General features: G+C 34.9%; 1 protein-coding gene across 8 annotated transcripts in view; it reads right to left on the bottom strand.

The window, feature by feature from the left end:
* LOC140858129 (sm-like protein LSM4) overlaps positions 1–13,415 on the bottom strand; it is a 57,476-nt gene that overhangs the window by 12,799 nt on the left and 31,262 nt on the right. For 2 of the 8 annotated variants that reach the window (XM_073257780.1, XM_073257779.1), the window contains exons 1-2: positions 1,933–2,180; positions 1,759–1,842 (exon numbers count right to left, since the gene is read on the bottom strand). The exons of 4 other annotated variants lie outside the window; for them this stretch is intronic. In XM_073257780.1, the coding sequence (XP_073113881.1) occupies positions 1,759–1,842; positions 1,933–2,022 (174 nt within the window). In that variant the 5' untranslated portion in view covers positions 2,023–2,180. Of the gene's footprint in view, positions 1–992; positions 1,029–1,758; positions 1,843–1,932; positions 2,181–9,265; positions 9,383–13,415 lie in introns of those variants that run through there. 2 more of the 8 variants (XM_073257781.1, XM_073257784.1) reach the window with 2 other exon arrangements.

The raw sequence follows: 13,415 nt of genomic DNA on the forward strand, positions 1-13,415 counted from the left end.
TGTCTAGACTTTCAAGAATTATCCTCGTAACATATTCAGCACCGATCAAATTATCATTTCTATATGATTGCTTGCATAGATACAAATTGTAGTACTCCTCAATTGTTGCAGTAACAACAAGCTCTATAACATCATCTTCCTTTTCATCAAATAAATAAAATTTCTTTGTTTCCTTTCCATCACTAGAATAAAAAATATTTAAATTCTTCTCAACTTCTGAGTCAATCTCCTCCACATCACTATCCATATCCTATTAATATGAAAGAAAATAAGACTACAGATATTAACGTAGAACAATTTAAGTGATACATAATCTTCATAACATCATAAATCCATAGCATAAAGTCTAAAAGATAATAGAACATCAATCCAAATAAAGCATAATATGCACATACATAATTCTTGATATAATATTTTAATACTTAAAGTCCATCTAAACAACTAAAAGTCACATGAACATCCTACAAACTTGCCAACCACCCCAACCTATGCTCATTTGACATCTCAATAAATGTTTCCCTCCATCTCTTATCTTGGAACTTCTCAATTGCTTTCAAATATGTAGGCATATTCACTCTTTCAATAGTTTCAAGAATTTTAATGCAATTTGCAATTGAGTACTGTCCAGAACTCAATGAGTTTGAAATTAGTATGTATGTCTACATATTTTATTACTATATCAATGAGTTTGTTTTATTACTATATCAACTTTTGCAAAGATCAACCGGAGGCTTCCAATACTAGAAAGACTAAAATCTTTACTTGGTTGGTTTTCCAAAACAAGATCCTAACCGCGAGCAATCTAAGAAAAAAAAACATTCAAGTCCCCATCCCACGATCTCTCTGCAATTCAGAGGAAAAAACAGGCGATCACCTCTTCCTCACATGCTCGTATTCAAAACAAATCTGGCAACTAATAATCCTAGCACTTGGCATATCACAAATGCTGATATCAGTCGAACATCTATGGACAATATAGAGGAAGAATATACCAAGTCAAATAGCAAAGCCATCTTGGGACTATATAGCATCCGTAGCAAATACTCAATTTAGGCTACTGAAATTCTGCATAACTGAGATGGAAACTTGGAATGCTATAAATCTGAGAAAGTAGAGACAAGCAATAAAACAAGTGAGATTAAAAATAGAATCTCATCATAGGACTACAGTTGAATACAGCAATAGGGGATTAACACAGACACATCCAATTCCATAGAGCTCTTAGAAGCCTTTTGTCCATCTATACATAGTTGGAAGACTATAGGGTCATCTGGCCTAATGTAAAGAGAGAGTTTTCACACCACCGGCACACCAACGTATCTTTCTCAATGGTGTGCTTTAACTGAAAGCACAGAACAATAAAATAGCCATATGTTGGTTTGAGGCACCACTGTAAACATAACTCGATAATCCACATCCAGAAAGCCAGAATTATCTTATAACAACAAAACCACAGGCAAGTCTACTTGAGAGACAAAACAACCACCCAGAAAGATAGCAAAGCCACCATCGTCATGTGAGTCAGGCTTTTCTTCGAATAGTAAGAAAGCATGTTGGACGACCAAAGTGTTTCAATCCTAACGACCAAAATCATATCTTGGACGAGAATTTCATATTAGAACACAAGAAATAGCAAGAAAAAAAAAACCATGATAGATCAAATGGTTTGGATTTCACTGCTCCAGATTGAAACAAATTAAACCATCAGACCTCAAAGAAAGTCCAACCAGATTCAGTTTGGGTACCAGGGAAACCAACCTTGTCTCCGGCGAGGTAGAGGGTGAGCAACTTGACAGCCTGGAGGGCAGTGGAGGCTGAGGAATCAATCTCGCTGATCATGAGCTGCAGAGGAATGGCAGATCCCAAGAATCAGAGAAGAATAGAGAAAGCAAGAGATCAAAGATCTGGAGGAAAGAGAGGAATCAATCTCGCCGAGGGTGATGTAGGAGCGATAGACGAGGGAGTCGCGCTCGACGGCATCGTAGAGGGAGAGGTTGGGGATTTCGCTCTTGTTGATGGCATCCTGGTATGCCCCCAAGTAGAAGCTATTGCAGAGGCTGAAGAGGCACACTTGGGCGGCAGAGGCCGGAGCCCCGTCGATTGACGCTGCTCGCCGGCCAAGCAGGCAGAGAGCCGAAGGGGAGGGGGAGCGGTCAGGGCGAGTCGGGTTAGTCAGAAAGAAGACAAGCAAATTTTAGGAAGCAAAAAATTTTTGCTTTCCACAAAAATTAATTATTTTTATTTTTTTATTTTTTATTTTCCATGTGTTATCAAATATTATTTTTTAATTTTTATTTTTTAAAAATTAAAAAATAAAAAATATTTTTTTTAATGACTAAGCAGATGCACCATAAATGTTACATATGTATAATGAAGCAAGCAATTTAGTAATATACAGTAAATATAAATAATTGTAGAAGTTCTTGAAGGAACACTTGATGCAAAAGTCACCGCTAAGAACTTCAAGATGGAAATCTTGATTGTGAGGTGTGAGTTTGCTTATATTATTTTATCTTCATGAACATTAGGATGTATATACATACTGAACTACAAATTATTATTTTTTATTAGCAGAAGTGATAGTTTTTCTGCTTTGGTGACTTATGCTAGAGTAGCTTATAGCGTTTTGTTGTGGTTGATGATATGGTTGTCATCTATTTTTTCAGTTCCATATTTCGAAAAAAGAGACACTTGATATACTTACAATTAAAAGAGACACTTCTATTCATCTGTTGCTCATGATATTCTTGATAATTTGAGAAGAGAACTGATTGGGGAATCAGGTGAAATTTATTCAGCTGAAGATGCTGAAAGTGCTGAATATGATGGTCCTCTGAAAAAAAAAAGGAAAAAGGAGGAGTATTCGATGTCCGGAAAAACAAAGAGGTTTGTTCATATCCAAGCCTTCATCATTCGAAGGACTTGCTAATGATTTACGCTCTTTTTCCTAATTTCTTGGTGACCATCTGAATTTTTACATGGAAGGCACTTAGTGTTCAGACAAAGGATGTCCTAGTATATATAAAGCAATCATGTCTTAGCCCAATGTGTTGCAATGTCCCAAGAAAGCTGGATGCTTGGACTTCTAAGGGATCCTGTTTATCAACAATGCATTGCAACATAACAAGTTTTATTTCCCAACTCAAAAGAGTTGTCACTACTAGCTTCTCTAAGAAATACTTTTTATCACTTACATTTATGTGAATCTAATTCTTCCCTGGTATTCCTAATGCCTGAAGCAGAAATCTGAACCCTTTGCTATATCGGGGCAGCCTCGGTCCTCTAAAGATGTGGAATCTCAGGCTCAGGATTTTAAGTGGAAGCAGGATCATTAGTCCCAGCTAAGCTTAAAATGGATCACCAAATAGCATGGTGGCTGGCACACTATATTGTTTAAAATTCTTTGAACTTACCCAGACTTCTTCAATGTCAGAAAAAATTGATACAGAATATACATTCAAAGCAACATCTAAGGCAGAGCACAAAATTAATCTAAGATACCATCCATTATCATCATGAGATAGTACAAAAGAATGCTGAATTTGGCATAAGAAAGCTGCATGACGCAAACTCCAATATTGTAACATTATGGTGAACATCATTATTAAATGGTTAGGTAATTTTGAGAACCTTTAGTTTCCATAGGTATGCTCTAGAATGAGAAGCTTAAGATTCAGAGGGCAACTGTGGGATCAACTATGGGATCTCAACATCAGGGCCGGTCCTGACATTTTTTAGACCTGGGGCCAAATAAAAAAATAGGACCTTTTCTATTAAAAATTAACATACTTTAAATATTAATTATCATTGAAAAATTAATCTACGTGCAATAATTTTTTATAGATATATTCGTTAAGTAGCATGTAAAACCCATCATTAACCTATTTAATTATTTTTCTTGTTATAATATTGTAGAAAGTCATCCTTGCATCTCATTGGAATATCAATGTAGGGCCTGGGGCCTGGGATAGTGGCCCAGTTTTACCTGCCCAAGGGCCGGCTCTGCTCAGCATTCAAGTAGATATGACTCTTTTGTTTTTGGGGTAAATTCATCATGAGTGAAACTCATTCAAATTCAAAGATTTGGCAGATAATGGCAAGCTAAAATTGATGGCTATCAAGATTAATGTCCAGACATCTGCTCGGCACGTGTAGGTGCAGGAAAGCAAGGGTAATTTCTAATTCATTTAGAGAATGATATGGGTTTACTCCATTACTTTTTGAGAATTGAAATCAAGTCAAGAGAAGATTATATTGTTATTTGTCAAAAGAAGTATATAGAAAGCATTCTCAAGAAGTTCAAAATGGAGAATTGCAATGTTGTGACAATATCTTTAGTGGCAAATGAGAAGTTCATGACAGAAGATGAAAGTGGTGAAGCCAATACATCACTATATAGAAGCATTATTGGAAGCTTATTGTATCTCACAACTATAAGACCGGATGTAATATTTGCATCAAGTTTACTTTCTAGATTCATGCAAAAGCCAAGCAAGGTCAACTTTGGGGTGGCAAAAAAAATCTTGAGATACATCAAAAGCACCAAAGATTATGGCATCATATATGAAAGGAGCATAAATGATCATGTGAAGTTATTTGAATTTTGTGATAGTGATTGGGCCGGAAGCATTGATGATATGAAGAGCACATCGGGCTATACATTTTTTTTAGATCCGATGTCATATCTTGGGCATCAAAGAAGTAAGACATTGTGGCATTGTCATCCCCGAAAGTCAAATATATCTTAACTACCTTGGCGGCACAACAAATAATTTGGTTGAGAAGAATATTAGAAGATGTGGGTGAGAAACAAGAAGAAGCCACTACACTACTTTGTGACAACAAGTCTACTATCTCTATGACAAAGAATCCTATCTATCATAGTCACACGAAGCATATCAAAATCAAATACTATTTCATAAGAGATGCGGTAGAAGATAAAGAAGTTGAAATAAAGTATGTGAGGGCTCAAGACCAAGTGGCGGACATTTTCACCAAAGCATTACCTAAAGAGAAATTCATCTACTTTAGAGACCTCATAGGCATTCAAGAACAATCATTAAAGGAGAGTGATAAAATATAATGTTTGTTCTTTTTAATTTCTAAATTATATAAGTTTTTTGGTTTAGTGGTATGTTGGGTTCATATATTGGCTCATATATAGTTGGGCTCATATTGTCATAGTGGTTTATGTATTGATATATGAACTTTTATAGGATGTGGTAGCCTCACACATAAAAGGCTTTATGTACTAAGAATAAAAAAAGAAAAAACCCTAGATCTATATTCTCCCCTAATTTTTTATCTTATTCTCCACTTCAATCTCCTCCTAAATTTCATCAAGTTGGTAAACAAAGCCAATACAAATGAGGTTAAAGGTATATCCCCTCTTTCCCTTCCACCCCCTCAACGTTTTCTCAGTTTATGCATGCTAGGGTAAGCCATGTTTATTTTCTTAATTTTTGAATTCAGACAAGAGACATCCTCACATGATGAATCTTGCAATCACGATATTTCCACTCAGTTTCCTCATTATGTATCTGGGTATGATACAAGACTTTGGAAACAATATTCTAATTTACAACTTAAATGAGTACCTTAAATAGTTGTAGAGTAGAATCTCAGAAAAAGGTCATTTTGAGTTGCAAAATTCTCAATAAGATACATAATGTGATCCAGTTCATTGTTTATTCAAATAGGGTTCACCAATTTTGGATGAAATTCTTGTTTCTTAAATTAAAAAAAGAAAGTGGATAATTGATGCTATTATAAAGCAATGTAAATTAGGTTTTGGCAAGATTTTAATGGTCTAAAGAGTATTATTTTGGGTTTTGTTGAGTTAAATTTGTGATGCTTCAATTTGTTTCTTAAGCTAAGGGCTTTAGTCTGTCTATCTGAGACCTGTTTTATGTCACTGGTTCTGACATTAGGTTCACCTCATTGATGTCTTTTATGTATGTTCACCTTCTTGTAGGTTTATATCCATGTATTCAGTGTTTTTTTTATGGACCTTTTTTTAAAATCTATCAAATTTATACTCGAGGATACAACACAACATGGCGTGCCACTCTTACACACTCCAAAAGCTGAGGTATCTCGATTAGCTTGAACTCTTGAAATGTTAACAGTGGGCACAACCTTTTATTTGTAAATGAGCCTCTAGCCTTAACTGATTTAACTATTACACTGTATCCTATTTTCAAAAAATTATCTAGGATTTCTCGTCTCTCTATAGAAAAAAGGAAACTAGATTTATCAGTTGCTCAAAAAAAAATTGTACATATTTCCTGCCAAGACACTTAAAATGTTGCTAATCAGTCAGGTACTTTATTATTTGCCTATGTACATTTTGCATTAGCCTATCCTCAAATTGCAGTAGAAGCCAAAATATCTTGTGTATAATTAGTGAGGATCTGTTGCCTTAATTCTGCAGTGTATCGTATAAGTAGTGTCCACACTGTTAAGTCTATCATGGTTCTGCTTTATCTATAATAAGTTTTCTTTTATACCTCCTTGTATTGCTCATGGTTCTGCTTCTAGCTAATCTGCCATCATTCTTCTGCTATTCCAAATATATACAATTCTCCTTATCTCTGGCTATTCGTTGATTTCTTGTACGTCATTGTCGTTCCATGGTTTGTCTATTATTGAGCTTAGACCATCCTTGACCTAGTGGTGTGTTTGTCCTTTCATTTTGCATTATCGATCCTTCACCATCTATCCTTTGCGTGTTGAGCTCCAAAAGGTCTGCCTATGTCCAGTAAATTCTTCTGAAACATCTACTGAGCATTTCCCCATTCTTCTTGGAACTTCTCATTCCTCCTCCTTCATATAGATTGCACGGTAAATATTATTACCATTATTTATGCCCCAGTCTTTTTCCCCTTGAATGGGAAATGCTTCATCAGTCCCAATCCAAACTTAAGCCATTTTGGATCTGTATTCCTTGAATGGATACAATGGGGAAATATTTAATGTTCATTGTTAGTCTGACAGGAAGTCAAAGAGATATTCTTTGTCCCTACAAGCCAATCAAAATTTATATTTTGATGAATTTTTCTTATAATCTTCCAGACTCATATATTAACATTTTATAAATAAAAGGCACTTTTCATCATATGTTGCATCTTACTTTTGTAATGATTATGATGAAATTCATAAATCAGGGCAATGATTTTAGGGTTACAATGAGATCATACCTATGAGACCTAAAATCCTAAAAAATTTTGATTTAGAATATTTCTAGTCATAGGAGTATTGAGTAGAGGATCAATGTTTCGGATAAACTAGCACTTCCTATGTATGCTCGATGGAGAGGGTGGCTGATCTCATAAGCCACTTATGTGAGACACTAATATAAGGAAGTGGGTGCTCATTAGAGAATGAGTTTACTGAATTGATCCGACTTAAGAAACATCTTATGAAATCTACTTATCTATCAAAAGATGTTTTCTTATAGTGGGAGGGGTGGATATAATCCTTTAACCTGAGACTACCACAGAACCTTATATACATGAATTCATATTTTGGTTCATACTCATTTATCATGACTTAGTTATGTACGGGGTGATCTGGATATGATAGAATGTGTATGGCGATTATGAGTAGATCAATATGAAATCGATCACTCCTGATAAGAGGAGATCGCATTCTACTTGCTCTAATCCATTGATGATTCAGGAAGCCTTTGATCAAAGCTGAATAAAAATTAGAAAGAGTTTCTAATATTTCACTAATTGAATCATCATTTAAGATTGAAAAAAATATGAATATGATATTGGATTTGATATCATTCCATATCCAGAGTCATATTCGGGATGCAGAAAGATTGAAGGATCGAATTGCATAGTAACTTTTTACTAAAAGGTATTTTTGATATTTTCATCAAAATTTTATATCTCTAGGTGGACATGATACGTTACAAGTTGTCAATCTTATCTTGTGGGTTTGATCGAATTAGAAGATAGTTATAAAATAATTATCTGTATTTTGGGGTCACATTGATTGTGGACCGATGTTCCATACAACAGGTTGGTAGATAGTCAAGCTGGTCATAATGCTTCATTATGAGTCAATTCAGATTAGCTCATATTGATGTTTAGTTGAGCTGAGTTGAACCAAATCACTATTCAACCGATCTGACTCAGAAGCAGACTTTAATCAATATAATTCTCAGATGATTCTCTCTAATACTGCCACATGCCAGAGATGGCTTTCTAAGAAATTAGTGTCTTTCCAAAATGATGACTAATTGTCTATCCAGAATGCTAAGAACGATCTGCCACTATTTGATTTGACTCTCTTTGATCAATTATCATCAAGAATATAGCAACTTTTTCTTCAACACTTACAAATCGAAAATCATGCAATAGATTTCTTTACCTCAAGTCAAAGCAAAAGTTAAGAAATATACAACTATCCATCCTAAATAAATCTAGACACCTGTCTAGATTTTCAAGAATTATCCTCATAATATATTCAGCACCGATCAAATTATCATTTCCATATGATTGCTTGCATAGATACAAATTGTAGTACTCCTCAACTGTTGCAGTAACAACAAGCTCTATAGCATCATCTTCCTTTTCATCAAATAAATAAAATTTCTTCGTTTCCTTTCCATCACTAGAATCAGAAATATTTAAATTCTTCTCAACTTCTGAGTCAATCTCCTCCACATCATTGTCCATATCCTATTAATATGAAAGAAAATAAGAATACAGATATTAACATAGAACAATTTAAGTGATACATAATCTTCATAACATCATAAATCCATAGCATAAAGTCTAAAAAACAATAGAACATCAATCCAAATAAAGCATAATATGCACATACATAATTCTTGATATAATATTCTAATACTTAAAGTCCATCAAAACAACTAAAAGTCACATGAACATCCTACAAACTTGCCAACCACCCCAACCTACGCTCACTTGACATCTCAATAAATGTTTCCCTCCATCTCTTATCTTGGAACTTCTCAATTGCTTTCAAATATGTAGGCATATTCACTCTTTCAAAAATTTCAAGAATTTTAATGCAATTTGCAATTGAGTACTGTCCAAAACTCAAAGTTGCGGCTGTATGTTGTTGTATCATCATATTGTTCCTTATCTGGTTAGCCTCTGCTAGGGATCTGATGATATCTGCTAACTCTGAAACTCTTGATTGACTTCTCACACGGTGGATACTCATTGGGAATTAGATCTCTTGGACGACGATGGTTTCTTGAACCACTAGACTCCCCATCTATACTAACATCATCAAAAAGAAGCTCGTTGTCTTGAGAATCACTGCTATCTGACACATCTTGGGTGCTTGCTATCGCCTCTTTACTAGTAGCAGTAGTATCCCCAAACATTGTTATGAGCTCTTCATATTTGGGACAAATGGAAGATCGAAATCTCTTTGCTTCTGGATAAACCTACAATAACAAATTTATATGTGAGATATATAAGATTGAATTAATTAAACAAAAATATAATAAATTATAAAAAAGTATAAAAAAAAGAAAAATAAATACTTATTTACAGCAATGTAACTTTTTCAGATAGCATTAGAAGCTATAGCGGTTTTCAAGACTGGATCCCATTCAAACTTGGTTGGTAACTTCTTCAAATCAGTAAAAACTCTATAGCACTTCCTCAGTTGATTGAACTTGTTCTAGAATTGCTTCAACTCATATTTCTTTTTAGTTTTCATATAAAATTTGACACGTATTTCCTTCCAAGATTCCTTTGTAAATGTTGTGGTTGACCTATTCTCTTTTTGAACTTGCTCCATCATTAAACCTATGAACATATTTTCCTATTCTATTATCCAATTTGCAGAAGATACTGCAGTATCTTCAAAACTAATGGACAACGGAACTCTAAAACTTGTCACTGTACAATTAATAATTATAACCAACTAAACCAATTATAATGATAAAAGTTACTTGATTTATACCAATTGCATAATAGTAAGTAACAAATTCAGCCCTCGGTGAAACTTTAAAAACTTTAAATCAGACTCAATCAAGATTTAGCCCTTGGTTAGAGTCTTATCATATAGTCAATTATTACTTAGAAGCTTGGACTTACTTTTGTTTGGTGCCAAATAAGTTGCATGGAGGAATGATAGTATTCAGCTTACTGGAGGACCAACCTGCCACAATAAAACATTAACATTTAAAGCTTAACACGTATAGTCTCACTAACATTTAAAGCTTAAGAACTGACACAGATCATACTAACCTCATCTCTTAATGTAGAACTAACATATCTAGATTATCAGAATTAACGGTTTGAAGATTATATATTACTATAATATATAATGAGAACAGCCGCATGGATTGATGTAGAGCAAGGTAAATAGATGATGAGGTATCTAGTAAGATAGATAGAGCATACAACAGACTGAAGAAGTTGAATATTACAGAATTCCATATGTCTAATAAACATTCTAATTATGATCATATAGATAGTTGGTGAAGACCCATAAGCAATAAAAGTAGATAACCCAATCTATCGAACAGCAATGATAGTAGCTATAACAAGGAGATAAGAAAGATCGGCCAAGAAAACCATTATACAATGACTCAATATCCTCCCATATATCAACACATTATCTGAAGTAGTGTAAAGATAAACACAACAATAGTGTATTACCCATGTATAAGAAACAGAAAAAGCAGACTAAGAGCAACTGAGTTGGAAAATGTTACTGTAACTTCAGTAGACTTGTAAATGCTGTAATTCTTGTAATGAACCAGAGGAAATAAATACAGAAAGGTAAACTGGTTGCAGGCAATAGATAAAGAGCATCCACAAAAAGAACGCATGTAACCATCTCCCACAGTTGCATAAAACAGTAAAGGCAGATAATCCACAATTGCATAAAATAGTTGCATAAAACAGTTTGAAATTAGTATGTATGTCTCCATATTTTTTTACTATATCAATGAGTTTGTTTTATTACTATATCAACTTTTGCAAAGATCAACTGGAGGCTTCCAATACTAGAAAGACTAAAATCTTTACTTGGTTTTCCAAAACAAGATCCTAACCGCGAGCAATCTAAGAAAAAAAAACATTCAAGTCCCCATCCCACGATCTCTCTGCAATTCAGAGGAAAAAACAGGCGATCACATCTTCCTCGCATGCCCGTATTCAAAACAAATCTGGCAACTAATAATCCTAGCACTTGGCATATCACAAATGCTGATATCAGTCGAACATCTATGGACAATATAGAGGAAGAATATACCAAGTCAAATAGCAAAGCCATCTTGGGACTATATAGCGTCCGTAGCAAATACTCAATTTAGGCTACTGAAATTCTGCATAACTGAGATGGAAACTTGGAATGCTATAAATCTGGGAAAGTAGAGACAAGCAATAAAACAAGTCTTACAGGAGATTAAAAATAGAATCTCACATTAGGACTACAGTTGAATGCAGCAATAGGGGATTAACACAGACACATCCAAGTCCATAGAGCTCTTAGAAGCCTTTTGTCCATCTATACATAGTGGGAAGACTATAGGGTCATCTGGCCTAATGTAAAGAGAGAGTTTTCACAACACCGGCACACCAACGTATCTTTCTCAATGGCGTGCTTTAACTGAAAGCACATAACAATAAAATAGCCATATGTTGGTTTGAGGCACCACTGTAAACATAACTCGATAATCCACATCCAGAAAGCCAGAATTTTTACATGGAAGCCACTTAGTGTTCAGACCAAGGATGTCCTAGTACATATAAAGCAATCATGTCTTACCCCAATGTGTTGCAATGTCCCAAGAAAGCTGGATGCTTGGACTTTTTAGGGATCCTGTTTATCAACAATGACATTGCAACATAACAAGTTTTATTCCCCAACTCAAAAGAGTTGTCGCTACTAGCTTCTCTGAAAAACTTTATATCACTTACATCCATGTGAATCTAATTCTTCCCTGGTATTCCTAATGCCTGAAGCAGAAATCTGAACCCTTAGCTATATCGGGGCAGCCTCGGTCATGATGTGGAATCTCAGGCTCAGGATTTTAAGTGGAAGCAAGATCGTTAGTCCAAGCTGAGCTTAAAATGGATCACCAAATAGCATGGCGGCTGGCACACTATATTGTTTAAAATTCTTTGAACTTACCCAGACTTCCTATCAGAAAACATTGATATAGAATACACATTCAAAGCAACATCTAAGGCAGAGCACAAAATTAATCTAAGACACCATCCAAGATCGTCATGAGATAGTACAGAAGAATGCTGAATTTGGCATAAGAAAGCTACATGACGCAAACTCCAATATTGTAACATTATGGTTAACATCATTATTAAATGGTTAGGTAATTTTGAGAACCTTTAGTTTCCATAGGTATGCTCTAGAATGAGAAGCTTAAGATTCAGAGGGCAACTGTGGGATCTCAACATCAGGGCCGGTCCTGACATTTTTTAGACCTGGGGCCAAATAAAAAAATAGGACCTTCTCTACTAAAAATTAACATATTTTAAACATTAATTATCATTGAAAAATTAATCTACGTGCAATAATTTCTATAGATATATTCGTTAAGTAGCATGTAAAATCCATCATTAACCTATTTAATTATTTTTCTTGTTATAATATTGTAGAAAACCATCCTTGCATCTCATTGGAACATCAATGCAGGGCCTGGAGCCTAGGGTAGTGGCCCAGTTTTATCTGCCCAAGGGCCGGCTCTGCTCAATATTCAAGTAGATATGACTCTTTTGTTTTTGGGTAAGTTCATCATGAGTGAAACTCATTCAAATTCAAAGATTTGGCAAATAATGGCAAGCTGAAATTGATGGCTATCAAGATTAATGTCCAGACATCTGCTCGGCACGTGTAGGTGCAGGAAAGCAGGGGTAATTTCTAATTCATTTAGAGCAAACCAAGCAACAAGTGGTGAAGCTTTGAGTCATGGGTGCAAGTGCCAAGGATGCCCCAGTGTTATATGCTACATATGATGTTATGTTATGTATGTATATATATATAGCATAAAATATAACAGAAGATGGGCATATAATATCATGGAACATTGGAACAAGATGTGGATATAGGAGCAATACTAGTCTTAGGTAATGCACGATGACCCAACATCATAATTCGAATTACTTTTATGTAGAAGCAATACATTCATGACAGGTTGATCTACCCAAATGACACAGAAAGTTAGATAGTTATACCATAGTTCTTGCCCAGGTTGGACAAAAGACCTTGATTCAGATCCTGCGTTAATGGATTTCAGGGCATATAATTATATGAGAATAAAAAATCTCCTGTGAACCGAACCGTCCGGTGAACCGAACCCTCTACTTGAATATAATTATCGGTAAATCACGACAGCTAACCCATTCACCCGGTGACAGCCAAGGAATATATATTACCGTTGGTCTTAGGTTCTG

This window comes from Elaeis guineensis, chromosome 5 (assembly GCF_000442705.2).
Source record: "Elaeis guineensis isolate ETL-2024a chromosome 5, EG11, whole genome shotgun sequence".
Taxonomy (NCBI): Eukaryota; Viridiplantae; Streptophyta; class Magnoliopsida; order Arecales; family Arecaceae; genus Elaeis; species Elaeis guineensis.